This window comes from Agelaius phoeniceus, chromosome 24 (assembly GCF_051311805.1).
Source record: "Agelaius phoeniceus isolate bAgePho1 chromosome 24, bAgePho1.hap1, whole genome shotgun sequence".
In the NCBI taxonomy this organism is placed as follows: Eukaryota; Metazoa; Chordata; class Aves; order Passeriformes; family Icteridae; genus Agelaius; species Agelaius phoeniceus.
This window is the reverse complement of record NC_135288.1, coordinates 2234952-2262824: the sequence shown is the minus strand read 5'-3', so window position 1 is coordinate 2262824 and position 27873 is coordinate 2234952. Positions and strand designations below refer to the sequence as shown.

At 61.5% G+C, this 27873-nt stretch overlaps 1 protein-coding gene across 9 annotated transcripts; it reads left to right on the top strand.

Annotated features, from left to right (window-relative positions):
• The first annotated feature begins 29 nt into the window (after positions 1-29).
• Positions 30-27463, top strand: CROCC (ciliary rootlet coiled-coil, rootletin). 9 transcript variants are annotated; one of them, XM_077190134.1, is made up of 34 exons: positions 30-163; positions 2883-3022; positions 4822-5001; positions 5080-5163; positions 5238-5329; positions 5863-6028; positions 6661-6767; positions 6844-7050; positions 8652-8748; positions 8822-8917; positions 9263-9427; positions 9667-9845; positions 10520-10681; positions 10975-11119; positions 11786-12151; positions 12412-12605; positions 12713-12840; positions 13727-13878; positions 14463-14564; positions 14692-14826; positions 15839-15970; positions 16044-16282; positions 16843-17002; positions 17083-17250; positions 17793-18111; positions 18971-19092; positions 19172-19292; positions 22135-22286; positions 23434-23703; positions 24347-24499; positions 24875-25093; positions 25355-25489; positions 26412-26522; positions 26836-27463. In XM_077190134.1, exons 2-34 carry the CDS (start codon positions 2888-2890, stop codon positions 26884-26886), a joined length of 5244 nt encoding a protein of 1747 aa, XP_077046249.1. In that variant the 5' UTR covers positions 30-163; positions 2883-2887; the 3' UTR covers positions 26887-27463. The 9 variants fall into 9 exon arrangements, with proteins under 9 accessions (XP_077046249.1, XP_077046247.1, XP_077046248.1 ...); XM_077190132.1 differs by lacking the exon at positions 30-163 and adding an exon at positions 170-302; XM_077190133.1 differs by lacking the exon at positions 30-163 and adding an exon at positions 176-369.
• The last annotated feature ends 410 nt before the right edge of the window (positions 27464-27873 follow it).

Below are 27873 nucleotides of genomic sequence, written 5' to 3'. Positions count from 1 at the left end.
ACTGGAATTTTTTTCTTCCCCTGGGCGGGCTCGGAGCAGCCAGGATGAGCTTTTGTGATTCCCATTCCTTGCCGGTGCCGAGGGAATGGGATTGGACACGGAGCACAACAGAACCTGTTGCTTAGCAGTGGTTTCTGTTGGGAAGGACACCGGGAGGGGAAAGGTAAGAGAGGAAATGAGGGGGAAAGGAGGCGGTTTGGGACACAAGGGCTGGGGGGTGCAATTGGAGGCAGCTCCCGCCGGGCTGGAGGCATCCAGGACGCCGTAAATCCTCAATCCCGTGTGCCTGCTCCCCGGCCCGGGTAATCTGCGGCTCTCCGGGGAGAAAGGGCACTTTCCCTGCCGGGGGGGCGAGGCCAGGGCGGCCCGGTGAGCCCCTCCTGCCCGGAGCGTGGCTCGGGACCGCATCCATCCCTTGTTTCAGGGGCGGGGACGCCTCCAGCCCCCGTCCTGGGGGATTTGGGGCCCGGCTTGGGGATTTATGCCCACTTTTCCCTACTAGGGTGCGGGCAGAAAGTCTTTAATTACGCGGGGGATAATTAAAGCTCCGGCGGGGGGGATGATCCGGGGTCCCGGGGCCATCCCCGCGTCCCGGGGGTGTTAAAGCCGCTTCACCCCTTGGCAACCCCGGCTCGCTCCACCCCGGAGCTTTTCCTGCCGAGCCAACTCCGGGGTTAAGGAGCTTAAGGAGCGCGAGGCTCAAGGCCGGGGCCCTCCGGGAGAGCGGCTCCGTCCCGGGTAAGGACCGCCCCACGCCCCCGGGCACGGCCGCCGCCGGGGGCTGGCACTGGGCTCTGTTCCCCTTCCTTTTCCTCCTTCTGCTCCCGCCCGGAGCCTCGGGGTGCGTTTGTCGGCAGAGCCCGGGAATGCCGCGGGGTTGCTGGGGGAGGATGGGGCCGAGCCGCGGTCGGGACCTCCAGGAAGAGGAGGGTCCCCGCTCCCGCCGTCACACGGGGAGGGGACGCGGATTTCGGGCTAATCCCGACCCCGCATCCGCTTCCCGCGGGCGGGCACCGAGCCCGAACCGCCCCAAATTCCGGGAAAAGGGGCCGGGGGACGAGGAGGCCGCGGCAAGGGGTGCCCGGGGCTCGGGAGATGCTCCCGGGGCTGAGGTGGGGACACCGGGTCCCCCCCGGCGCGGGGAGCGTGGGATGGGGACCAGGAATGGGAATGGGACCGGGAATGGGAATGGGACCGGGAATGGGATGGAGACCGGGAATGGGAATGGGACCGGGAATGGGATCGGGGTCGGGAATGGGAATAGGACCGGGAATGGGATTGGGAATAGGAATGGGATCGGGATCGGGAATGGGATCGGGATCGGGAATGGGATCGGGGTCAGAAATGGGATCGGGGTCGGGAATGGGGTCGGGAATGGCGCTGGGGCAGCGGCTTTGGGAGGGCAAAGGGGGTTTGTGATGGGAAAATCGCGGATCGGGGCGGCTCCGTGATCCCAGCGGAGAATCGGGGCGGGTCTGTGGCTGCGAATGGAAAAGTGCCGCGGTTTGGGATCTTAAATGAGAATTTACGGTGGTTTGGGGATCGCAAATGCAATTTTATGGTGGTTTGGGGATCACAAATGCGATTTTACGGCGGTTTGGGGATCACAGCTGTGAATCTGCAGCAGGGTTTGGGATCACAAACACAAATTTTTAGTGATTTTGTGGTTGCAGCTGTAAATCTGCAGCAGTTTTGGGATCACAAATAGGAATTCCCAACAGTTTTGGGATCACAAATGCAAGTTTGTGCCAGTTTTATTATTACAACTATCAATTGGCAGCGGTTTTGGGATCACAAACATGAATTTGCAGAGGTTTTTGGCATTAGAAATCCAAATTTTGTGTCAGTTTTGTGATTGCAGTTACAAACCTGCAACATTTTTGTGTTGTAATTGGAAATCTGCAGCAGTTCTGGAACCAAACATTAATTTACAGCGGTTTTGGGATCACAAACATGGATTTACAGCAGTTTTGGGATCATAGACATGAATTTACACACTGTTTGGGATAAAGTACGAATTTGCAACAGTTTGGGGATTGTGACTGGAAATCTGCAGTGGGTTTGGGATCACAGTCATGAATTTTTAGTGATTTTTTGGTTGTGACTGTAAATCTGCAGCATGTTTTGGGATTGTAAGTGGAAATCTGCAGCAGTTTTGGGATCGCACTCATGAATTTACAGCAGTTTTGGGATCATAGCTGCAACTCTGCAGCAGTTTTGCTCTTTCAGCTATAAACCTGCCCTGATTTTGTGATCCCAAACACACATTTACAGAGGTTTTATGTTGCAGCTGCAAAATGAAGTGGGTTTGGATCACAGCCGTTGATCTGCAGCACTTTGTGATCCCAAACTCCAGATTTTGGCCATTTTGTGGTTGCAGCTGCAAATCTCTGGCTGTTTTGTGATTGTGAACGTGGATCTGAACATCCTTGCAGTCACAACTAGAAACTTCCCGTGGGTTTTTGACCACAACTGTGCATTTCCAGCAGCTCTTCCCTCACAAACAGCATTCCTTGGAATGTCTGAGTGTGGGAGGTGGCATTTCCAGCCGGGCCAGGGGGCAGAACACTCCCCATGGGCTGGAGGAGACTCACATTGAGGGGTGGTGGGATTTTGGTGGAAATCCCCCTGTTTGTGCCTGGTTATTAAAACCAAAGCAAATATCAGGGAAGGATCCCAAGGCAGGTTGTTGTTCCTATCCCTGAGGATCCTTTATCCAAATGCTGCACCCAGGGAGGGCTCAGCCCCTTCCCAAGGGGAGCAGAGCAGCTCATGGTGGCAAAGGATGCCCTGGCTGTGTCCTGGGCTGGATCCCATCCTGGATCCCAGATCCCATCCTGGATCCCAGATCCCATCCTGCCTCTCTCCATCCCATCCCACAGGGGCCATGGCCTCGCTGCTGTCCCTGCAGGAGGAGAACAGGATCCTGCAGCAGGAGCTGTCCCGCGTTGAGGACCTGCTGGCCCAGAGCCGGGCTGAGCGCGATGAGCTGGCCATCAAGTACAATGCCCTCAGTGAGCGGGTGAGCCCCCCAAATCCCCCTTTTTAACCCTAAAACTCAGAGCTGGCCATCAAGTACAATGCCCTCAGTGAGCGGGTGAGCCCCCCAAATCCCCCTTTTTAACCCCAAAATCCACAGCTGGCCATCAAGTACAATGCCCTCAGTGAGCGGGTGAGCCCCCCAAATCCCCCTTTTTAACCCCAAAACTCAGAGCTGGCCATCAAGTACAACATCCTCAGCGAGCGGGTGAGCTCCCCCAAATCCCCCTTTTCAGCCCCAAAAATCCACAGCTGGCCATCAAGTACAATGCCCTCAGTGAGCGGGTGAGCCCCCCAAATCCCCCTTTTTAACCCCAAAATCCACAGCTGGCCATCAAGTACAACATGCTCAGCAAGCAGGTGAGCTCCCCCAAATCCCCCTTTTTAACCCCCAAACTCAGCTGGCCATCAAGTACAACACCCTCAGCCAGCCCCCCCAAGTCTTAATTTTCAGCCCCAAAATCCACAGCTGGCCATCAAGTACAATGCCCTCAGTGAGCAGGTGAGCCACCCCAAATCCCTCTTTTTAACCCCAAAATCCAGAGCTGGCCATAAAATACAACACCCTCAGTGAGCCCCCCCAAATCCCCATTTTTAACCCCAAAATCCAGAGCTGGCCATAAAATACAACACCCTCAGCCAGCCCCCCAAATCCCCCTTTTTAACCCCAAATTCCAGAGCTGGCCATCAAGTACAATGCCCTCAGCCAACCCTCCCAAATCCCCCTTTTTAACCCCAAATTCCAGAGCTGGCCATCAAGTACAATGCCCTCAGCCAACCCTCCCAAATCCCCCTTTTTAACCCCAAATTCCAGAGCTGGCCATCAAGTACAACACCCTCAGCCAGCCCCCCCAAATCCCCTTTTCAGCCCCAAATTCCGGGCAGTGCCAGCTCCAGCCCTGGCATTCCCTGTGTGGGGCAGGGCAGCTGTGGTGTCCCCGTGGTGGGAATTGTCCAGGCCAGTCCTGGCTTGCCAGGGCTTGCCCATCCCTGTTTTATTTGTCCTGCTGGATTTTGGAAGGAACCCCCCTCCCCTCCCTGTGGGAATCCTTCAGTTTTCCAGCACTTTGCCCTGGCAACCAGGAATTCCACAGGGCTTTGGCTCTCCCAGTGCTGAGTGTGCCCCAAACTGGTGGGATACTGGAGGAATCCCTCGGTTTGTGCCTCAATATTCAAAATAAAAGCAAATATCAGGAAAATATCCCCAGGCAAGTTTCCACTCCTGTACCCAAGGATCCTTTATCCATCACCCACTCTGTGCAAACTGGGAAGGGGCTTTGCTGACCCCAGAGACTGGAGGTTGAGTTATCCTTAAAAACAACCCCAAAATTTCCCATTCACCCCCTCCTTGTGCATGGAGAAATGGGAAAATGTGGGAACTGGGGCCTTCAGCTGGCTGAGATTTGCCATGGGACCCCTGGAAGTGAGGCTGGGGGATGCCCAGGGGTGTGGGTGGAGGTGCCAGCCTGGGCTGGGGGATGCTCAGGGGTGCTCAGGGGTGCCAGCCTGGGTTGGGAGATGCCCAGGAGTGTGAATGGGGGTGCCAGGCTGGGCTGGGGGATGCCCAGGGGTGTGGAGGTGCCAGCCTGAGCCAAAGGATGCCCAGAAGTGTGGGTGGGGGTGCCAGCAGATGCCCAGGGGTGTGGGTGGAGGTGCCAGCCTGGGCTGGGGGATGCTCAGGGGTGTGGGTGGGGATGCCAGGAGATGCCCAGGGGTGTGGGTGGGGGTGCCAGCAGATGCCCAGGAGTGTGGAGGTGCCAGCCTGGGCTCCCCTGATCCCAGCTGGAGCAGAGCCTGCGGCTGGAGCCGGAGGAAGCGGCCGAGAGCCGGAGCCTGGCCCAGCACAACATCGAGCTGCGGAGGCTGCTGGAGGAGGAGCAGGCTGCCTACAAGAGGAAGCTCCAGGCCTACCAGGAGGGCCAGCAGCGCCAGGCCCAGCTGGTGCAGAAGCTCCAAGCCAAGGTAAATCCTTCCCCAGGGAGGCACTGGGATAATTTGGGGACACCCTCCATGGGTGTCACCCCCCCGTCCCTCCCGCAGGTGTTGCAGTATAAGAAGAAATGTGGGGAAGTGGAGCAGCAGCTGCTGGAGAAGGCGACGGAGCTGGAGCAGGAGAGGCTGACGGTGAGGGAGGCTTTGGGGGTGCCCTGCCCCAAATCCCAAATGGGGGTGATGGCCAGTGGGGGATGTTCCCACAGATCCAGCTGGATGCCAGCGGCTCCCAGCCCGAGGAGGAGAGCAGCAACGAGCTGGAGAACGCCCTGATCCGCCTGGAGGAGGAGCAGCAGAGGTGGGGGGGATCCTGGGGGAGGTGGGGATTCCTGGGGGATTCTGACCCCGGTGATCCCCTGGGATCTCAGGAGCAGCAGAGATGGGTGGGAATGTGAGGATTCCCAGGGAATTCTGGGCCTGGTGATCCCCAATCCCAGCAGAGGTGGGCGGGATCCCAAGGGGAATGTGAGGATTCTCAGGGGATTCTGACCCCGGTGATCCCCAATCCCAGGAACAGCAGAGGTGAGTGGGATCCCAAGGGAAATGTGAGGATTCTCAGGGGATTCTGACCCCGGTGATCCCCAATCCCAGGAACAGCAGAGGTGGGCGGGATCCCAAGGGGAATGTGAGGATTCTCAGGGGGATTCTGACCTCGGTGATCCCCAATCTCAGGAGCAGCAGGGGTGGGCAGGATCCCAGGGAATGTAGGGATTCTCAGGGGGATTTTGACCCCAGTGATCCCCGATCCCAGGAACAGCAAAGGTGGGCGGGATCCCAAGGGGAATGTGAGGATTCCTGGGGGATTTTGACCCCAGTCATCCCCAATCCCAGGAGCAGCAGCCTGGTGCAGGTGAACTCGATGCTGCGGGAGCAGCTGGAACAGGCCAACGTGGCCAACGCGGCGCTGAGCGAGGACATCCGGAAGCTCACGGCGGACTGGGCACGGGCCAGGGACGAGCTGGAGCAGCGGGAGGCGGAGTGGAGGCGGGAGGAGGAGGTGGGGGACACCCGGGAGGGGACAGGGGACACCCGGGAGCAGCAGCGGGGAGAGGGGTGTGAGGCAGGGGGATCAGGGGATGGGGGATCATGGAGAGGGTGTGGGGTCATGGGGGATGCTGCAGAGAGCAGAGTTTGGGGAGTATGGGGGGAGATGGGGTAGGAAGAGGATGCAAGGCAGATGTGGGGTCACTGAGGAGGGATGCAGGGCCGGGGGATTGTTCTGTGGGGAAGGATTTGGGATGGGAAATGGAGATGAGGCAGGTGGGTGTGTCAGGGACAATGTGGGGCACGTGGGGCCATGGGTGATGTTCCATGGGGAAGAATTTGGGGATGTGACATGGATGGGAAAGGGAGATGAGGCAGGGGGATGCAGGGATGTGTCGGGGACAGTTACACAGGACCCTGGCAGGGATGTGGGGCCGTGGGGGATGTTGCATGGAGAAGAATTTGGGGGATGTGATGGGAAGGGGACGTGAGGCAGGGACGTGTCACCCCCCCCACCTCTCTCCGTGCCCACAGGAGTTGGGGTGGGGCTGTGGAGGACTGTGGGGGTGATGGGTGTGGCCAGGACGGATATTTGGGAATTTGGGGACCGTGGTGGATCCCTGATCTCACTCCATCGCCCCCCAGTCCTTTAACACCTACTTCAGCAACGAGCACAGCCGGCTCCTGACCCTCTGGCGGCAGCTGGTGGCCTTCAGGCGCCACTTCGGGGAGATGAAAGCCACCACCGAGAGGTCAGCGGGGCCCGGGGCGGGATCCCTCCCTCCGGGGGTGCCTGGGGGTCCCACCCCGCTCCTCCCGCCCGCACAGGGACCTGTCGGAGCTGGGCCACGAGGTGTCGCGGACGGGCCGCGCTGCCCACGCCGCCTGCCTGCACCTGGCCGCCAACCTGCGGCTGGCCGAGAGCCAGGCGGGGGCGGCCCGGGAGCGGCAGGAGCTGCGCCTGGAGCAGCTGCAGGAACAGCTGGCGGCGCGGGCACGGGACGCAGAGCTGGAGAAAAACACCCTGGCAGCCAGGTACGGGGCATGGGGGCACCTGGTGGGCGAGGGGAGGAATGGAAGTGCAGGGGATGTGGTACAGGATGGGGAGGGAGTGAGTCAGAGGGATGCAGGAGCACCGGGAGGGATGTAGGAATGCCAGGAGGGGTGCAGGAGCACCAGGAGGGATGCAGGAGGACCAGGAGGATGTTCCACAGGGAAGATTTTGGGGATATGGCAGAGGATGGGGAGAGAGTGAGTCAGAGGGATGGAATGCAGGAGCACCAGGAGGGATGCAGGAGGACCAGGAGGGGTGCAGGAGGACCAGGGGGTGCAGGGGCACCAAGAGAAGTGCAGAAGCACAGGAGGATGTTCCACAGGGAAGATTTTGGGGATGTGGCACAGGACAGGAAGGGAATATGGGTCAGAGGGATGGGATGCAGGAGCACCAGGGGGTGCAGGAGCATCAGGAGGGGTATGGGGGCACCAGGGGATGCAGGAGGTGCAGGATGGGGAGGATGCACCCCCATGGGGCCATAGGGGATGTTGTGTGGGGAAGGTTTTGAGGCACAGATGGGAAGGGATGTGAGGCAGGGATGCTGGATGTTGGATGGTGGATGCTGGATGTTGGATGCTGGATGTTGGATGTTGGATGCTGGATGTTGGATGCTGGATGCTGGATGTTGGATGCTGGATGTTGGATGTTGGATGTTGGATGTTGGATGTTGGATGCTGGATGCTGGATGCTGGGTTCTGAATGTTGGATGCTGGATGCTGGATGCTGGATGTTGGATGTTGGATGCTGGATGCTGGATGTTGGATGCTGGATGCTGGATGTTGGATGTTGGATGTTGGATGCTGGATGCTGGATGTTGGATGCTGGGTTCTGGATGTTGGATGTTGGATGTTGGATGCTGGATGCTGGACGCTGGATGTTGGATGCTGGATGTTGGATGTTGGATGCTGGGTGTTGGATGCTGGGTTCTGAATGTTGGATGTTGGATGCTGGGTTCTGGATGTTGGATGTTGGATGTTGGATGCTGGGTTCTGGATGTTGGATGTTGGATGTTGGATGCTGGGTTCTGGATGTTGGATGCTGGATGCTGGATGCTGGATGTTGGATGCTGGTTGTTGGATGTTGGATGCTGGATGTTGGATGTTGGATGTTGGATGCTGGATGCTGGACGCTGGATGTTGGATGCTGGATGCTGGATGTTGGATGCTGGGTGTTGGATGCTGGGTTCTGAATGTTGGATGTTGGATGCTGGGTTCTGGATGTTGGATGTTGGATGCTGGGTTCTGGATGTTGGATGCTGGATGTTGGGTGTTGGGTGTTGGATGCTGGGTTCTGGATGTTGGATGTTGGATGCTGGATGCTGGGTGTTGGATGCTGGATGTTGGATGTTGGATGTTGGATGTTGGATGCTGGATGCTGGATGCTGGATGCTGGATGCTGGATGCTGGATGTTGGGTGTTGGATGCTGGATGTTGGATGTTGGATGTTGGATGTTGGATGCTGGATGCTGGATGTTGGATGCTGGATGCTGGATGCTGGATGCTGGATGCTGGATGTTGGGTGTTGGATGCTGGATGTTGGATGTTGGATGTTGGATGCCGGATGCCGGCTGTGTCCTGGCCAGGCTGGCGGAGCTGACGGAGGCCCTGGAGCGGTGCCGGAGCGAGGACGAGGAGAAGGAGCGGGCGGTGGAAGCGCTGACGCTGCAGCTGCGGGAGCTGGTGGGTGCAGGGTGCGGGGGTTTGGGGATGCAGATCGGTCATTCCCAGCCTGATCCCATCCCGGGGCTCACAGGAGGCCGCGCGTGCCCGGGAGCCGACGCCGGAGCAGGTGCAGGCTCTGCGCTCCGAGCTGGAGCTGCTGCGCCGGACGCTGCACGAGATCACCCAGGTGCTGGGACACCCCGGGGCCACCCACAGCCAGGAGGGGCCTCTCCCTGCCTCAGTGTCCCCTCCCTGCCTCAGTGTCCCCTCCCTGTCCCGGTGTCCCCTCTCTGTCCCAGTGTCCCCTTCCTTGATTCATTTTTGTATTTCCTTATTCAGTTTCCCCTCTCCCTGATTCACTTTTCCCCTCCCTGCTTCAGTTTCCCTTTCCCCTTTATTTGACTTGATTTCCCATTTCCCACCTCAGTTTCCCCTTCCTGGACTCTCTCTCCTCTTCCTCACCTTGGTTCCCCCTTTCACTGACTTCATTCCCTTCCCTGCCTCACTTTCCCCTGGATTTTCCCGGGAACAGGCGGTGCTGGCAGATGACCCCGAGTCCCCTGCGCCTGCTGTGTCCCTCCCGTGTCCCCCCGTGTCCCCTCCGTGTCCTGCTGTGTCCCCTCTCCGCAGCCTCTCTGCCAGTGCCGCCGCTGCTGCCGTCCATGCAGCCCTGAGCCGGCGCCAGCTCCAGCTGCAGGTGAGCTGGGAGGAGGAGGAGGATGGGGATGGGAATGGGGATGGGAATGGGAATGGGGATGGGGATGGGGATGGGGATGGGGATGGGGATGGGGATGGGGATGGGGATGGGGATGGGAATGGGGATGGGGATGGGAATGGGGTTTGGGATGGGGATGGGGATGGGGATGGGGATGGGGATGGGGATGGGGATGGGAAGGATGGGGACAAGGATGGGATCTGATCAAGGCTGGCCCCCAGGAGGCCCGGAGCCAGGCGGAGGCGGGCCGGGAGGCGGCCGGGAGCCTGCGGCGGGAGCTGGGAATGCTGGAGCAGCGGCTGGAGCAGCTGGGAGCCGAGGCCGGGAGCTGCCGGCGGGCGCAGGAGGAGGCGCAGCGGGAGGGGCTTCAGCTGCGGGCCCAGGTCGAGGGGCTGCGCAGGTACCGCCCCTCTGTCTGTCCTGCGTGTGCGACTGTCTGTCCCTGTGTGTCCATGTGTCCATATGTCCATGTGTCCATGTGTCCCTGTGCCCATGTGTCCATGTGTCCATGTCTCCGTGTGTCCGTGTGCCCCTGTGTCCACGTGTTCGTGTGTCCCTGTGTCCGTGTGTCCATGTGTCGGTGTGTCCGTGTGTCCATGTATGTGCGTCCATGTATCCATGTATGCTTGAGCCCACGTCCCTGTGTCCATGTCTGTGTGTCCGCAGGGAGCTGTGCCCATGTGTCCGTGTATCCATGAGCCCATGTCCGTGTGTCCATGTCCGTGTGTCTGCAGGGAGCTGTGCCCATGTGTCCGTGTGTCCGCAGGGAGCTGTGCCCATGTGTCTATGTGTCTGTGTATCCATGAGCCCGTGTCTGTGTGTCCATGTCCATGTGTCCATGTCCGTGTGTCCATGTCCGTGTGTCCGCAGGGAGCTGTGCCCCTGTGTCCCTGTGTCCATGAGCCCGTGTCTGTGTGTCCATGTCCGTGTGTCCATGTCCGTGTGTCTGCAGGGAGCTGTGCCCATGTGTCCGTGTGTCCGCAGGGAGCTGTGCCCATGTGTCTATGTGTCTGTGTATCCATGAGCCCGTGTCCATGTGTCCATGTCCGTGTGTCCATGTCCGTGTGTCCGCAGGGAGCTGTGCCGCGCAGAGGCGGCGCTGGCGGAGGAGCAGCAGCGGGCGGGGGCCCTGCAGCAGGAGCGGGAGCAGCTGCGGCGCCGCAGCGAGAGCCTGCAGGACTGCCGGGACCAGGCTGCCCGCGACGCCCAGGCTGCCCACGAGCAGCTGCAGCACAGGTGGGCACGGGCGGGCACGGGCAGGTGCAGGTGGGGACACAGGTGGGTGTGGGGTCTGGGTGGGTAGAGGGTGTACAAGAGGGTTCAGATGAGCACAGGTGGCTGTAGGTGGGCACAGGTGGGTGTAGGTAGGCACAGGTGGGTGTAGGTGGGTGCACGTGAGCTCAGGTGCACATAGGCAGGTGCTGGAGGGTACAGCACCCCCAGGACCTCCCTATGGTGGATGCAGGTGGGCACAGGTGGGCACAGGTGGGCACAGGTGGGCACAGGCAGTCTGTGCTGTCCCCGCACAGCCAGCAGCAGGTGCAGGAGCTGGAGGCACAGCGGGCACAGGCACAGCAGGAGCTGCTGGAGGCGCGGGAGGAGCTGAGCCGGGCGCTGCTGGAGGTGGAGCTGGCCCGGGGCGAGCAGGAGGCGCTGGAAGAGGCCCTGGGCAAGGTGGGCACTGGGACCCGCCCCACAGCGGGGCCGGGCACGGGTACAGGGGCATTCCCACGGGTACAGGTGAATCCCTGTGGATGTATCCCCAGGAGTGGCAGCCCTGCCCTGGGTGCAGCCCCATGGCCTGGTTCCACAGGTGTCCCCACATACCCCAGGTGTCCCCAGGTACCCCCTATGCCCCAGGTACTCCCCAAGCCCCAAGTGAGCCCCAGGTGTCCCCCTGCCCCAGGAGTGCCAGGCCTGCCGTGGGTGCAGCCCTGTGCCCCAGCTGCCCCCATGGCCCGGTTCCACAGGTGTCCCCACATACCCCAGGTGCCCCCTATGCCCCAGGTACTCCCCAAGCCCCAGGTGAGCCCATGCCCCATGTACTCCCTGAGCCTCAGGTGCCCTCCATTCCCCCAGGTACTCCCCGAGTCCCAGGTGCCCCCGTGTCCCCCAGTCCCAGGTGCCCCCGTGTCCCCCAGTCCCACGTGCCCCCCGTGCCCCCAGGTACTCCTCGAGCCCCAGGTGCCCCCCATGCCTCAGGTACTCCCCCTGCCCCAGATGCCCCTGTGTCCCCCTGCCCCAGGTGCTCCCCGAGCCCCAGGTGCCCCCCCCGTGCCCCCCAAGCCCCCATTCCCCCGTCCCGCCGTGCCCCCGGTGCCAGCCGGTGCCCGCTGGCAGGCGCAGGGCAGCTGCGGGGAGCTGGCGGAGGCCCGGCGGGCGGCGGAGGCGGAGGAGTCGCGGCTGCGGGACGCGCTGGCCAAGACCAGCGAGCTGGCGGCCGGGCTGGCCCGGGACAAGGCGGAGCTGGGCCGGCGGCTGGAGCGGCTGGAGCAGGAGCGGGAGCGGGGCCGGCTGCGCAGCCGGGAGCTGTGCCGGGAGCTGGCGCTGCTGCGGACACGGCTGGAGAGCGGCCCCCGGCCCGGCAGCGAGCGGCGAGACCTGGAGCGGCCACGGGGAGACCCCCGGGACGACGGGCGGGGGCTGCGGGAGGAGCTGCGGGAGCTGCGCGGGGTCCACGAGCGGCTGCGCCACAGCCTGGGCCAGGTGGGCACCGCGGGGGCAACTGGGAGCGGTGGGGAAGGGGCCAAGGGTAACTGGGAGCGGTGGGGAGGGTGCCAAGGGTAACTGGGAGAGGTGGGAAAGGGGCATTGGGCCACTGGGAGGGTGTCAGGGGTAAATGGGAGAGGTGGGGAGAGTGTCTGGGGTAACTGGGAGGGGTGGGGAGGGTGCCAAGGGTAACTGGGAGGGGGCGTGCGATAACTGGCGGTCCCTGAGCTGTCCCCGGTGTCCCTGGTGTGCCGCAGGCGGTGCAGGAGCAGAGCGCGGCGGGCGAGGCGCTGGCGCGGGCGCGGGCGGAGCAGGAGCGGCTCCGGGCGGAGCAGGAGCGGCTGGGCCGGACCCAGGCGGCGCTGGCCCAGGACGGGGCCGGGCTGGCCGTGCAGCTCGCGGCTGCCCAGCGCCAGGAGCGGCACCGCCACCGCGAGGCCGCCGGGCTCAGGTGGGGCCGGGCTCAGGGGGTGCCGGGGAGGGTCCAGCCCCGTGCCCAGCCCCGTGCCCAGCCCTGTGCCCAGCCCTGTGCCCAGCCCTGTGCCTGGTGTCCCGCAGATCAGAGAAGGAGGGGCTGGAGAGTGCCGTGTTCCAGCTGCAGCAGGAGCTGGCCCAGCTCCAGTCCCGCAATCAGCAGCTGGAGGCCCAAGGCCGGACACTGGCCCAGGCCAAGGAGGCGCTGGAGGGTGAGGGGTCCCGGCCACCCGTGTGTCCCATCGGCCTGGCCATGCCCAGCTCCCACCCATCCATCCCCATCTTCATCTTCATCCTATCCATCCCCATCTTCATCCTTATCCTCATCCCATCCATCCCCATCCTCATCCTCATCCCATCCATCCCCATCTTCACCATCCATACCCATCCATAGTATCTGTTATACACATCTTCATCCTCATCCATCTCCATCTTCACCGTCCATCTCCATCCATCACCCCATCCTCATCCCTGTCCATCCCCATCCTCATCCTTGGCTCCATCCTCTTCTCCCCATTGACAGGGGGTGTCTCCACGACATGGGGATGTCCCCACTGATGGGGGGGTGTCCTCATGACAGGGTGTCCCCACTGACTGGGGTTGTCCCCAATGACTGGTGGGTACCCATTAGCTCTGGGGTGTCCCCATGACTGGGGGTGTCCCCATGGCTTAGGGGTGTTCCATTCTGCAGTGTCCCCATGACTGGGATGTCCCCATCACTGGGAGTGTCCCCATCACTGGGTTGTCCCCATGAGTAAGGGGTGTCCCCATGACTGAAGGTGTCCCTGTGACTGAAGCTGTCCCCATGACTGGGGATTTCCCCATGACTTAGGGGTGTCACATGATACAGTGTCCCCATCACTGGGGGTGTCCCCGTGACTGGGCTGTCCCCATGACTGGGATGTCCCCATGACTCGAGGTGTCCCCATGACTGAGGCTGTCCCCATCACTGAGGGATGTCCCTGTGACCGAGGGTGTCCCCATGACTCTGCTGTCCCCATGACTCCGCTGTCCCCATCATTGATGGGTGTCCCTGTGACCGAGGGTGTCCCCATGACTCCGCTGTCCCCGTGACCGTGCTGTCCCCGTGTCCCCCAGCGGAGCTGGGCGTGGCGCGGCGGGAGCGGGCGCAGGAGCTGCGGGAGCGGCGCCAGGCGGTGGCGGTGGCCGAGGCGGCCGCGGTGACAGCGGCGCTGCAGAGCGCCCGCGACGCCCACCGGGAGCAGCTGGAGCAGCTCCAGCGCGAGAAGGTGCGCACAGGGCAGGGGGGGACGAGGGTTTGGGCTGCGGGAGGGATTTGGGGCACGGCGCTGGGGTTTTGGGGTGCTGTGGTGGAGGCTTTTAGGGTGTGATGGTGATTTTTTGGGTGTGATGGTGATTTTGGGGGTTTTAAGGGTGATTGTTGGGGAACGATGTTGGTTATTGGGGTGAAATGTTGGGTTTTGGGCTGAAATGTAGCTTTTTGGGGCACAGAGCTGATTTTTGATGCACGTGTTGACTGTTCAGGACACAGTGGTTATTTTTGGGGTGAAATAACCACTGTGGGTTATTGGGTTCTGGAGTGAAATGTGTTTTGGGGCTCAGTGGTGATTTTTGGGGTGAAATGTAGATTTTTGGGGCTCAGAGCTGGTTTTTGATGCACATGCTGATTGTTGAGGGCACAGTGGTGATTTTTGGGGGGCAACCTTGATTTCTGACATTCCCACCGATTGGTGGGGCACGATGCTCAGGGTGCGGGATTATTTGGGTTCACTGGTGATTTTTGTGGTTTGCTGGTGATTTTTGGGGTCCACTGGTGATTTTTGGGGCTCACTGGTGATTTTGGGGCTGGCAGGAGGAGCTGGAGGCCGAGCGGGGCCGGCTGGTGCAGGAGCACGAGGAGCTGGTGGCCGATCTGGCGGCAGCGCGGCAGCAGCGCCAGAGCGAGAAGCAGCAGGTGGTGGCCCTGATGTCCCCCTGTCCCTGTGCCACCTCTGATGTCCCCCCAGCCCTGTGCCACTCCCCTGTCCCCCAGCCCCAGCCTCGATGTCCCCCTGTCCCTGTGCCACCCCCGATGTCCCCAGGCTCTGGCACTTCAGGAGGAGGAGCGGGTGGCCCTGGCAGGGACACTGGCAGGGCTCCAGCAGAGCCTGGACGAGGCCACGGCCGAGCTGGAGCAGCGGCGGCGAGAGGTCACGGGCCACCAGGAGAAGGAGCAGGTGGGTTTGGGGGGCTCCCAGAACCCCCCCAGGGTGGCACAGAGCCCCCACTTCCAGCCCCTGTGCCCAGGTGTCTCCCCTCTTTGCAACCCCCATTGCCAAAGTGTCCCCTGCTCCTGCAGCCACCCGTGCCTGGATGTCCCCTTGTCACCCCCCAATTCCTGGGGATCCCCCACTGCAGCCCCCCCTGTCTGAATATCCCCTGTGCCCCCCCCCATTGCATCCCCCCATTCCTGGGTACCCCCCCATTGCACCCCCCAGCTTGAGCCTCACCCCCACCATTGCAAGACCCCCCCCCCCTTTTCTTGCAGCCCCCCAACTTCACCCCCCATCTTCTGCAGGAATGGGGCTCAGCTGTGGTACCTGAACCCCCTCACCCCATCCCTGCACCACCCCTACTGCCCCCTGTTTCTGGGACCCCATCCCCACTGTCCCCCTGTCTCTGGGGCCCCATCCCCATTGCCCCCCCTTTTCTAGGACCTATTCCATTGCCCTCCCTCTTTTTGGGACCCATCTCCATTGCCCCCACCTCTCTCCAGGATCCCATCCCCATTGCCCCCCCTCTCTGGGACCCCATCCCCACTGTCCCCCCCTTTCCAGGACCCATTCCATTGCCCCCCCCCTCTCTGGGACCCCATCCTCATTGTCTCCCCCTCTTTTTGGGATCCATCCCCATTGCCCGCCCCCAACCCCTGGGATCCATCCCTACTGTCCCCCTATCTCTGAGACCCCATCCCCACTGTTCCCCTATCTCTGAGACCCCAACCCCACTGTTCCCCTGTCTCTGGGACCCCATCCCCATTGCCCTCCCTCATTCCAGGACCCCATCCCCATTGCCCCCGCCTCTTTCTGGGACCCCAACCCCACTGTTCCTCCTCTCTCTGTGCCCCATCCCCATTACCCCCCCGTCTCCGGTACCCCATCCCCATTGTCCCCTCTCTCCCGGACCCCGCCGCCCCCCGGGACCCCCGAAGGAGGGAGGGGGCTTTCAGGGTGCCCCCGTGTCCCTCAGGCCTTGGCGGCGGAGCTGCGCTCGCTGCGGGCGCGGGCGGAGGAGGCGGCGCTGAGCCACGAGCGGGAGGCGAGGACGCTCCGGGACCAAGCGGCAGCGGCGGCCAAGCAGCGGGACAGCGCCCTGCGGGAGGTGAACCGCCCCCCAAAAACCCCTTCCCGCCCCCCTGAAACCCCCAAATCGCTGGAGTTCCCCCTCCGGGCAGGCGGAGGAGGCGCGGGCGCAGCTGCGGGCGGGGGCCGAGGCGCGGGCGGCGGCGCGGCGGGAGCTGCTGGAGGCGCAGCGAGAGGCCCGGGACAGCCGCGAGGGCCGCGACACCGAGCGGCGGCGGGCGCAGGAGGCGCGGCGGGCGCTGGGCGATGCGGCCCGCGAGAAGGAGGCGCTGCAGCGCTCCAACGAGGAGCTGCGGGCGGCCCTGCGGCGCGCCGAGGGAGAGCGCATCAGGTCGGGAACGCGGGATGGCCTCAGCGGGGGATGCAGGGCCTTGGAGGGGCTGCTCGGGGCTGGGGGGATGCTCAGAGCTGGGGGGATGCTCGGGGTAAGGGAATGTCCAAGCTGGGAGATGCTGGAGTTGGGAGATGCAGGAGGTGGGAGATGCTTGGGATGAGGGAAAATAGTAGTTGGGTGATGCTCAGGATGAGGGGAAGCACAGATTGGGAGATGCAGGAGTTGGGAGATGCTTGGGATGAGGGAAGCACAAGTTGGGTGATGCTCGGGATGAGGGAAAACAGGACCTGGGAGATGCTCGGGATGAAGGAAGGCAGGAGTTGGAGTTACAGGGGTGATCCCCACCCCGGAGGGCGATGCCTGGGATGGGGGCGGTGTTGGGACGTTCAGGGGATGCTCGGGTTGGGATGGGGCGGTGCTCCAGGTCGGGAGCACGCTCAGGACAAGATGATGGAAATTTGGGGCTGGGGGGACACCCGTGCTGGGCACAGCTGGGGCACGGCCGGGGCCGGGGGCGTGCTGCCCCCCCGGGCGCTGCCAGCCCCCGCTGCCCGCAGCCTGAAGCGCTCCGGGGAGGACAAGGAGCAGCGTCTGGCGCTGCTGGAGGCGGCGCGGGCGGCGGCCGAGCGGGAGGTGTCGGAGCTGCGGGCGGCGCTGCGGGGGCTGGAGCGCGCCCGCCTGGAGAGCCGCCGGGAGCTGCAGGAGCTGCGCCGCCAGGTCAGGGACGGGCAGCCCGGGGACACGGGGTGGCCCTGAGCCTCGGCGTGTCCCCGAACCGCTGGTGCCCCCGCGGGCAGGTGAAGGAGCTGGACAGCGAGAACAGCCGGCGGGGCCGGGAGCTGGGGGAGCTGCAGGCGCGGGTGGCCCTGGAGGAGCAGCGGGAGCAGCGCAGCCGCCGCGAGGCCTCGGGGCTCAGGCAGAAAGTGGCCGAGAGCGAGGCCGGCACCGAGGCTGCCAGGAAGGAGGTGAGGCCGTTCCCAAGAACCCGCTGTGGGTGTCCCACATCCCAGAGTGCCCCTGTGCCCCCATAGCCGGCTGTCCTGTGGGTCTGGAGCTGTCCCTGTGCCCTCAGGCTGTAGCTTGGTGCCTGCTGTCCCCAGTCATTGCCATCACCGTGGTATCCTGTGTTCCTGGGTGTTCCCATTGCTCCATCCCCTTTATTCCTGTGGTTCCCATTGCCCCATTGCTTCATCCCCTGCATTCCTGTGGTTCCCATTGCCCCATTGCTCCATCTCCTGAATTCCTGGCGTTCTCCGTGACCCCATTGCTCCATCCCCTGCATCCCTGGAGTTCCCATTGCCCCATTATTCCATCCCCTGCATCCCTGGGATTCCCAGTGACCCCACTGCTCCATCCCCTGCATTCCTGTGGTTCCCATTGCTCCATCCCCTGCATCCCTGGGTGTTCCCATTGCTCCATCCCCCACCTCTCTGGGGTCCCCCACTGCTCCATCCCCCGCTCCCATCCCTCCCACCCACCCTTCCCCTGTCCGCTGTCGCCCCCTCAGCTGCAGCAGCTGCAGCAGCGCCTGGCGGCGGCGGAGCAGGAGTTCCGGCGGCGGGAGCAGGAGCTGTCCCGCAGCCTGGAGGAGGCGCGGGGCAATGAGAAGAAGCTGCTGGCGGACGCTCGGAACCTGCAGCTCAAGGTGGAGGCGGCGCGGGCCGAGGTGGCCGAGCTGGGGCTGCGGCTGAGCGCGGCGCAGGGCCGGGCGCAGGGGCTGGAGGCGGAGCTGGCCCGCGGCGAGGAGCAGCGCAGGGCGACCGAGTCCCGCCTGGGCGGCCTCCAGGCCACCCTGCGCCGCACCGTGGCCGTGGCCAGGGCCAAGGGTGAGCGGCCTCGGGGAAGGGAAGTGGCAGCCCTTGATCCAGCCCTGGGGGTCTCCAACACACCGGTGCTCCAGCCCCTGCATGCTGGGGGTCTCCCAACCCCCGTTATTCCATCCCTGCATCCCTGGATCCCCCCAAACCCCATTATTCCATCCCTGCATCCCAGAGGTCTCCCATTGCTCCATCCCTACATCCCAGGGGTCTCCCAACCCCCGTTATTCCATCTCCTGCACCCCTGGATCTTCCCAAACCCCATTATTCCACCCCCTGCATCCTGGGGATCTCCCAAACCCCATTATTTCATCCTTCATCCCTGGATTCCCCCAAACCCCATTATTCCATCCCTGAATCCCGGGGGTCTCCCATTGCTCCATCCCCTGCATCCCGGGGATCTTCCAAACCCCATTGTTCCATCCCTGGATCCACTCAAACCCCATTATTCTATCTCCTGCTTCCCAGGGATCTCCCGGACCCCATTATTCCATCTCCTGTGTCCCTTGATTCCCCCAGACCCCATTATTTAATCTCCTGCATCCCTGGATTCTCCCAAACCCCATTATTCCATCCCCTTCATCCCTGGGGTCTCCCATTGCTCCATCCCCTGCATCCCAAGGGTCTCCCAGTCTCATTATTCCATTCCCTTCATCCCTGGATCCTCCCAAACCCCGTTTTTCCATCCCTGCATCCCTGGATCCCCCCAAACTCCGTTATTCCACCCCCTGCACCCCGGCGTCCCCTTCACTCCATCCCCTGCATCCCCACATTTTTCCATCCCCTGCCTCCCTGGTGTCCCCCGCTGCTCCATCCCGTCCTGCCAGGCTCCCTGGTGTCCCCCTGCCACCCCTGCTTGTCCCCCCAGGCGGGGGCCCGGAGGGTTCGGGCAGCCCCGGCTCCGTCCCGGATCCCGAGGCCGATCCCGAGGCGCTGCGGGCGGCGCTGCGGGAATTCCTGCAGGAGCTGCAGGACGCGCAGCGGGAGCGGGTGCGTGTCCCTGTCCCTGCCGTCCCCGCTGTCCCCGCAGGGCCCTTCCCGGCCCGATCCCAGCCCCCGTTCCCGGCAGGAGGAGCTCCGGGGGCAGCTGGGCAGCCTGGGCCGGCGCCTGGCGGAGGCGGAGGCGGAGCGGGACAGCGCCGGGGCCCGAGCGCAGCGGCTCCAGAAACTGCTGGACGAGAGCGAGCAAGGTGATGGGGATTTTGGGGATTCGGGGTGGTCTGGTGGCTGCTGGAGCCGCCACGGCCAGCGGGAGCTCGGAGGGAAACTGAGGCACAGGGAGGGGGGTGAAGCTCAGAGCGGAGGATGCTCCTCGGGATTTCCTCCAAAATCCTGGTGGGAAAGCTCATAAATCCCAGTAAAGCCCAGTAAAACCCTTCTGTGCGTCCTTTAAACACCAGTACAAGGTGGTGAATAATTCCATATATCCTTCTAACCCTAATAAAATGGGTTTTAAACCCTTTACCCTTGTAAAACCCTTCTGCATCCCCCACACATCCCAGTGGAACTGGTAAAACCCTCATGGATGCCCATAAATCCCACTGGAACTGCTAAACTCCCCTATGGATCCCATGTAAATACCAGTTAAACTGGTAAACTCCACAAAACCCAGTAAAATTGGTAAAACCCCCTGTGCAAACTCCATAAATCCCAATAAAGTGGGGCAGAACCTGTCTGCACCCCACGTAAATCCCAGTAAAACTGGTAAATCCCCTGTGTATTTCCTGTAAACCCCTATGAAACAGCTGAAAAAAACCTTGTGCAAACTGCAGAAATCCCAATAAAATTAAATTAAAGATCCAAAACATTAAAAAATAGTAATAAAAAAAAATAACCCATTAAAAAATTCCCCATAAACTGCAGTAAAACCGGTGAGCTCCCTGTGCAGTCTCCATAAATGCCAACAAAGGGTTAAAATCCCTGTGTGTCCCTCTTAAATCCCAGTGAGCCCAGTAACCCCTCCCAGTCTGTCCCCCATAAATTCCAATAAAACCCCAATAAAGCCCCAATAAAACTGGTAACACCTCCCTGCATCCCACAACCACCCCAAGAAAACTGGGAAATGCCCTGAGCAAATGCCATAAATCCCAATAAAGTGGGTAAACCCCCCCTGAATCTCTCAGAAACCCCAGTAAAACTGGGAACCTCCCATGCCTCCCCTGTAATTCCCAGTAAAACTGGGAACCCCCTGTGAAAATTCTGTAAATCCCAATAAAATGGGTAAAACCCCTTTGCATTCCCCATAAACCTCAGCAGAACTGGGAAACTCCCCAGCGAATCCCCTGGAAACCCAGGAAAATTGGTCAAATCCCTGTGCATCCCCCTTAAATCCCAGTGCATCCCCCCTTAAATCCCAGTAAACCCCAGCCACCTCCTGCAGTGTCCCTTTAAACCCAGTAAACCCCCCTAAACCCCAGTAAAACCCCTCTGCACCCTCTAAATCCCAGTAAAGACCCATCAATCCCAGTAACCCCCCTGCATCCCCCATTAACCCAAATAAACTGCTCTGCACCCCCAAAAATCCCAGTAACCCCCCATAAATCCCAGTAACCCCCAGCATACCCCATAAGTCCCTCTGCAATTCCCATAAACCCCAATAAAACCCTCCTGCATCCCCCATGAACCCCAATAAGCCCCAGTAACCCCCCAACATCCCCCATAAACTCTGATAAACCCCCCTGCGAGTCCCATAAACCAAATAAACCCCAGTAAAACCCCATTGCAACACCATAATCCCCAGTAAAACCACACTGCACCCCACAAACCCCAGTAAAACCCCCTTCAATCCCCACAAACCCCGATAAAACCCCTCAGCACCCCACAAACCCCAGTAAAACCCCAGTGCTCCCTTGCAAACCCCAGTAAAACCTCTCTGCAAACCCCGTTAAAACTCCCTTGCACCCCCACAAACCCCAGTAAAACCTCTCTGCACCCCCAAAAATCCCAATAAAGCCCCTCTGTACACACAAACCCCAGTAACACCCCAGTAAAACCCCTTTCCATCTCCATAAATCCCAGTAAAACCCCTCTGCATGCCAACAAACCCCAATAAAACCCCTCTGCGCCTCCAGAAACCCCAGTGAAACCCCAGTAAAACCCCACTGCACCCCCACAAACCCCAGTAACACCCCACAAACCCGAATAAAACCCCCTTCCATCCCCATTAACCCCAGTAAAACCCCTCTGCACCCCCACAAACCACAATAAAACCCCTCTGCACCCCAGCAAAACCTCAGTAAAACCCATTTGCAACCCCACAAATTCCATTAAAATCCCCTTGCACCCCCACTAACACCCCACAAACCCCAGTAAAACCCCCTTCCATCCCTATAAACCCCAGTAAAACCCCTCTGAACTCCCACAAACCCCAGTAAAACCCCCTTCAATCTCCATAAACCCCATGAAAACTCCCTTGCACCCCCACAAACCCCAGTAAAACCCCAGTGCAGCCCCACAAACCTCAGTAAAACCCCAGTAAAACCACACTGCACCTCCACAAACCCCATTAAATTCCGCCTTCCATCCCCACAAACCCCATTAAGACCCCCTTGCACCCCCACAAACCCCAGTAAAACTCCAGTAATGCCCCAGTGCACCCCCACAAATCCCATTAAAACCCCTTTTCACCCCCACAAACCACAAACCCCAGTAAAACCCCCTTGCAGCCCCACAAACCCCATTAAAATCCCCTTCCATCCCCATAAACCCCAGTAAAAACCCACTGCACCCCTACAAGCACCATTAAAACCTCCTTGCACCCCCACAAACCCCAGTAAAATCCGCCTTCCATCCCCATAAACCGCAATAAAACCCCACTGCACCCCCACAAACCCCAGTAACACCCCACAAACCCCAGTAAAACCCCCTTCCATCCCCATAAACCCCAATAAAACCCCTCTGCACCCCTACAAACCCCATTAAAACCCCTTTGCACCCCCGCAAACCCCAGTAACACCCCACAAACCCCAGTAAAACCCCCTTCCATCCCCATAAACCCCAATAAAACCCCTCTGCACCCCCCAAACCGCGCAGGGCGGCGGGAGCTGAGCGGGGCCCGCGCCTCGCTGCTGCTGCAGGATGAGACCCTGCGGCGCTCGCAGCGGGAATGCCGGGGGCTGCGGGAGCGCCTGAGCGCCCTGGAGAGCGGGATGAGGGCGGCAGAGAGGGAGCGGCGGGCGGGACAGGTAACGGGAACGGGGACGGGAACGGGAACGGGACGGGGACGGGAACGGGGACGGGGACGGGGATGGGGATGGGGACAGGAATGGGGACGGGAACGGGAACGGAAACAGGAACGGGGATGGGGAAGGGAACGGGGACGGGAATGGGGACGGGGATGGGAATGGGAAAGGGGACAGGGATGGGGATGGGAACGGGGATGGGAACGGGGATGGGAACGGGGACGGGAATGGGGAGGGGAATGGGAACAGGGATGGGGACGGGAACGGGAAAGGGAACGGGAATGGGAAAGGGAACGGGAACGGGGACGGGAACGGGAACGGGGACGGGAACGGGAATGGGAATGGGAAAGGGGACGGGAACGGGAACGGGAACGGGGACGGGAACGGGGACGGGGATGGGAAAGGGAACAGGGATGGGGATGGGGATGGGAACGGGGATGGGAACGGGGACGGGAATGGGGAGGGGAATGGGGACAGGGATGGGGACGGGAACAGGAAAGGGAACGGGAATGGGAAAGGGAACGGGGACGGGAATGGGGATGGGAATGGGGACAGGGATGGGGATGGGGATGGGAACGGGGATGGGAACGGGGACGGGAACGGGAACGGAGATGGGGACGGGAACGGGGACGGGGATGGGGATGGGGACGGGGATGGGAACGGGAATGGGAACGGGAACGGGAAAGGGAACGGGGATGGGGACAGGGATGGGGACGGGGACGGGGATGGGGACGGGAACGGGGACGGGAACGGGGACAGGAACGGGAACGGGGACGGGAACAGGAACGGGAACGGGGATGGGGATGGGAATGGGGCCGGGAACGGGGGAGCGGGGCCGGGGGAACTGGGGGGTCAGGGGGGAACGAGGGAGTCGGGTGGGAATGGGGCCGGGGAGAACGGGGCCGGGGGTAATGGGGTCAAGGGGGAATGGGGTCCAGGGAGGAACGAGGGAGTTGGGTGGGAATGGGGGAGTCCAGCTGGAAATTGGGGGGCAGTCCAGGTGGGAATGTGGGATAATCCAGGTGGGAATACCGAGCAGTCCAGGTGGGAATGCTGGGGCAGTCCAGGAGGGAATGCTGGATAATCCAGGCAGGAATGTTGGATAATCCATGTGGGAATGTGGGATAATCCCGGTGGGAATGCCGGGCAGCCCCGTGGGGAGTGTCAGGCAGCCCGGGTGGGCACGGTGGCGTGCCCGGCACATCCCGGCTCCACGCCCGCATTCCGGCGGCTCCAGGAGAAGCTGGGCGAGCTGGAGGAGGCCCGGCAGAGGCTGGAGCTGTGCGAGAGCCGCAGCGCCCGGCTGGAGCTGCAGCGGCGGGCGCTGGAGGCGGAGCTGGGCCGGGCCCGGCGGGCTCTGGCCGAGCGGGACGCGGAGGCGCGGGAGGCGCGGGAGCGAGCGGAGCAGCTCCGCACGCAGGTACCGGGATCCCGCCGGGTTCCAGGGGCTCCGCTGGCTCCCCATGGATCCGCTCCCACGGTTCCCCCCTGAGCGCCCTCCCAGCGCCTCCTGAAGCACTTCCCAGTCCCACAGCTCCCACTGAACCCACTCCAGTTCCCACAGCTCCCACTGAGCCCACTCCAGTTCCCACAGCTCCCACTGAACCCACTCCAGTTCCCACAGCTCCCACTGAACCCACTCCAGTTCCCAGAGTCCCACAGCTCCACTGAACCCACCCAGTCCCCACAGTCCCACAGCTCCACTGAACCCACTCCAGTCCCCACAGTCCCCCAGTTTCCCCTGAGCCCCGTCCCAGTCCCACAGTTCCTATTGAACCCACTCCCAGTTCCCCCGAGTTCCCCCTGGATCCCATCCCAGTTGTCCCCAGTTCCCCCAAAACCCCTCTCAGTCCCCCAGTTCTCCCCAAATCCCTTCCCATTTCCTCTGCTCCTGAACACCCACTCCGTCCCCCCAGTTCTCCATGTATCCCTTCCCAGTCCCCCCAGTTCCCCCTGGAGCCCCCCCCAGTTCCCCCAGTATCCCCTCCCAGCCCCCCCCAGTTCCCCCAGTATCCCCTCCCAGCCCCTCCAGTTCCCCACTCTCCGTTCCCGTTTGGGCACAGCTGGCTCAGGCCGAGTCCCGCTCGGGGTCGTTCCCGGTTCCGCCGGGGAGCGGCTCCAAGGGGGAGGCTCCGGCCGGGTCCCCGCTCCACGAGCGGCTCCTGCAGCTCCAGAACGCGCTGGCCGCGGGCGAGACGGACCGGAGGCTGCTCCAGGTGGGACCGGAACCCCTCCCGGTGCCCCCAGCTCCTCCCGAGCCCCTTCCCTGTCCCCTCATTCTCTGTGAGCCCCCTCCCAGCCCTCCCTAAACCCCCTCCCGCTACTCCCAGTTCCCTCTGAACCCCTCCCAGTGCTCCCATTTACCCTGAACACTCCCGGTCCCCTCCGTTCCCACTGGAACTCCTGCCTCTTCCCCTTGAGCCCCCTCCCAGCTCCCCTGGTTCCCCTGAATCCTGTCCCAGTTCTCCCCGGACCCATTCCCAGTCCCCCCCAGCCCCCTGCCAGTCCCTGCTGTCCCGGGGATGTCCTGGGGTGTCCCGGGGCTGTCCCCGGGTGTCACGGGGCTGTCCCGCTGTCCCCCGGTGTCCCAGGAGGGGCTGGAGGAGGCGCGGCGGGCGCTGGCGGAGGCACGGCGGGAGAAGGGAATGCTGTGGGAGCAGCTGCGGGAGCAGCGGGAGCTGGGAATGCTGCGGGAGCCGGGGATGCTCCGGGATCTGGGAATGCCGCGGGAGCCGGGGATGCTCCGGGATCTGGGAATGCCGCGGGAACAGGGAATGCCACCGGAGCCCTCCCAGGACCGGCAGCAGGAGGTGAGCGGGGCCGCACCCCAAATTCGCTGACCTTTGACCCCAGACTGTGGATCCCCCATAGAGCCCTGCACCCTTATGGGCTAATTAATGATCTAATTATCATCTCATACCTATATCATCATATCTAATTATCTGATACTATATTAGATAATTGATCTATTGCCACATATATATATATATATACACCTCTATTTGGGTTTATCTGTATTTTTCTATCTATTACACGTACTTTAATAAATATTTATCTGTGTGTCCGGGCAGGAGCGGGACCCTCCCGGCCAGGCTGGACCCGCGCAGTTCCCGGCAGGGCCGGATCTCCGGGCGGGGCCGGATCCCCCCGCGGGCTCGGCCGAGCGGGAGCTGGAGGAGGCTCGGAAACGCATCCAGGTGCTGCGGGTGGGTCCCGGGGCCGGGGCCGAGCCCGATCCAGGGGATGGGGCCAATCCTGATCCATGGGCTGGGGCTGATCCATGGATTGGGGCTGATCCTGATCCACAGGATGGGGCTGGGGCTGATCCTGATCCATGGATTGGGGCTGCTCCTGATCCATGGGCTGGGGCCAATCCGGAACCATGGGCTGGGGCTGCTCCTGATCCATGGGCTGGGGCTGATCCCAGTCTGTGGGATGGGGCTGGAGCTGATCCTGATCCATGGGATGGGGCTGGGGCTGATCCCAATCCATGGGATGGGGCTGGGGCTGATCCATGGGCTGGGGCTGCTCTTTGGGAGCTCATCCTGATGGGAACGTGCCTGGTGCTGGTGCTGGGATGGGGCCAGGCTCATCCCAACAGGAATGGTCCTGGTACTGGGAAGGGGCTGGGTTCATTCCAGGAGCAGGGAGGTGTTGGCACTGGCCACACCAGGGAGGTGGTGCTGGTGCTGGTGTTGGTGCTGGTGCTGGTGTTGGTGCTGGTGCTGGTGTCAGTGTTGGTGCCAGCACCAGGGAGGTGCTGGTGTTGATGTTGGTGTTGGTGCTGGTGCTGTTGCTGGTGTTGGTGCTGCTGTTGGTGTTGGTGCTTGTTGGTGCTGGGTGTTGCTGTTGGTGCTGGTGTTGGTGTTGGTGCTGGTGTTGATGTTGGTGTTGGTGCTGCTGTTGGGTGTTGGCGCTGGGTGTTGGTGTTGCTGTTGGTGTTGCTGTTGATGCTGGTGTTGGTGCTGGTGTTGGTGTTGGTGTTGCCGCTGGGTGTTGCTGTTGCTGTTGCTGTTGGTGCTGGCTCTGGCTCCGGGCCGTTCTGGGGTGCCCGTGCAGGCAGTGCCCATCCCGGGGTGCCCGTGCAGGCAGTGCCCATCCCGGGGTGCCGGGCACCCCTCCCCACAGGCTCAGGTGTCAGCGCTGGAGCTCCGGGCCCGGCCGCTCCCTGAGGCACCCGCGGAGCTGCAGCGGGAGCTGGAGCGGCTCCGGCTCGGCCGCGGCAGCCTGGAGGAGCAGGTGAGGGGACACAGGGACAGCCCAGGGACACGGGGACAGCCTGGGGACACGGGGGCAGCCTGGGGACACGGGGACACAGCCTGGGGACACGGGGACACAGCCTGGGGACACGGGGACACAGCCTGGGGGACACAGCCCGCAGGGACACAGGAACTGCTCGGGGAAGACCGGGGAAGATGGGGACATGGCCCCAGGGGACACAGGGACACAGCCTGGATGATATGGGGACAGCCCCAGGGGACACAGCCCAGAGGGACACGGGGACGCGGCCCGGCCCCACAGCCTCCCCTCCCTCCCTCCCTCCCTCCTGCAGATCGCGCTGCTCAAGGAACAGGAGCTGCAGCGACATCCCACCGGAACTTAGGGAATTCCGGGAATTCCAGGACATCCGCAGGGACCAGCGCAGCTCCGGGACAGGAGGATCCATCCCCATCCCCGATCCCAAAATCCACAGCAGCTCCGCTCAGGGGTGAGGGGGATCCAGCCCCATCCCTGTGCTCCAATCCCACAGTGATTTTTGTCTCCTCATTCCCTTTTCTCCAGGAAAAAGCTGCACTTTTCCCACCAGCCAACAAAATTTGTCTATTTTTGATACAATCTGGGACCTCATGGATGGTTTACTCATTTTCCTGTTGCAGTTTTTAATGGAAAAATGGGGAATATTCCCTTGTTTTAGCCCCAGAAGACCCAACTGATTTATTCCCCTCCAGCATTCCAAGCCCTGCCCTCACCCCATCCTAATTTTTCCCCTTTTTCTAACAAAAAACTCCCAGGATTTCTGGTTTTGAAGGACTTTTTTTAGGAACTAGCAGGGTTTTTATATGGAATTTTTGGGAATGGGGGTTTTTACTGGTGCTCCCAAGGGTGGGAAAGCCATGGGAAGGGAGGTGGTGGCTCTGACCCCCTCCCAGTCCCAGCCAGAATAAACATGGAAAATCAAACTGGGAGTTCTGAGGGATTTTTTTGGGGAAGTTGGCATTTTGGGTATGCCCAAATTTGGGCTGGGTTGAATGAGGTCCCTAAATAATAATGAATAATAAGAATAATGAACAATAAATAGAAATAAGCAATAATTAAAACCCAATAATGATAATTAATAATGAAGAGTAAAGGATAAGAAATCGTAATAAACAGCAAATAATGATGAGGATAAAGCTGCACCCTAGAGATGAGAGAGAAGCTTTGGGGGGAAATTCACCCTATAAAGGGGAAATGCACCTTATAGAGGGGAGATTCACCCTACAGATTAAAAATACACCCTATAGAGGGGAAATTCACCTTACAGAGGGGAAATACACCCTATAGAGGGGAAATTCATCCTATAGGGGGGAATGCACCTTATAGAAGGGAA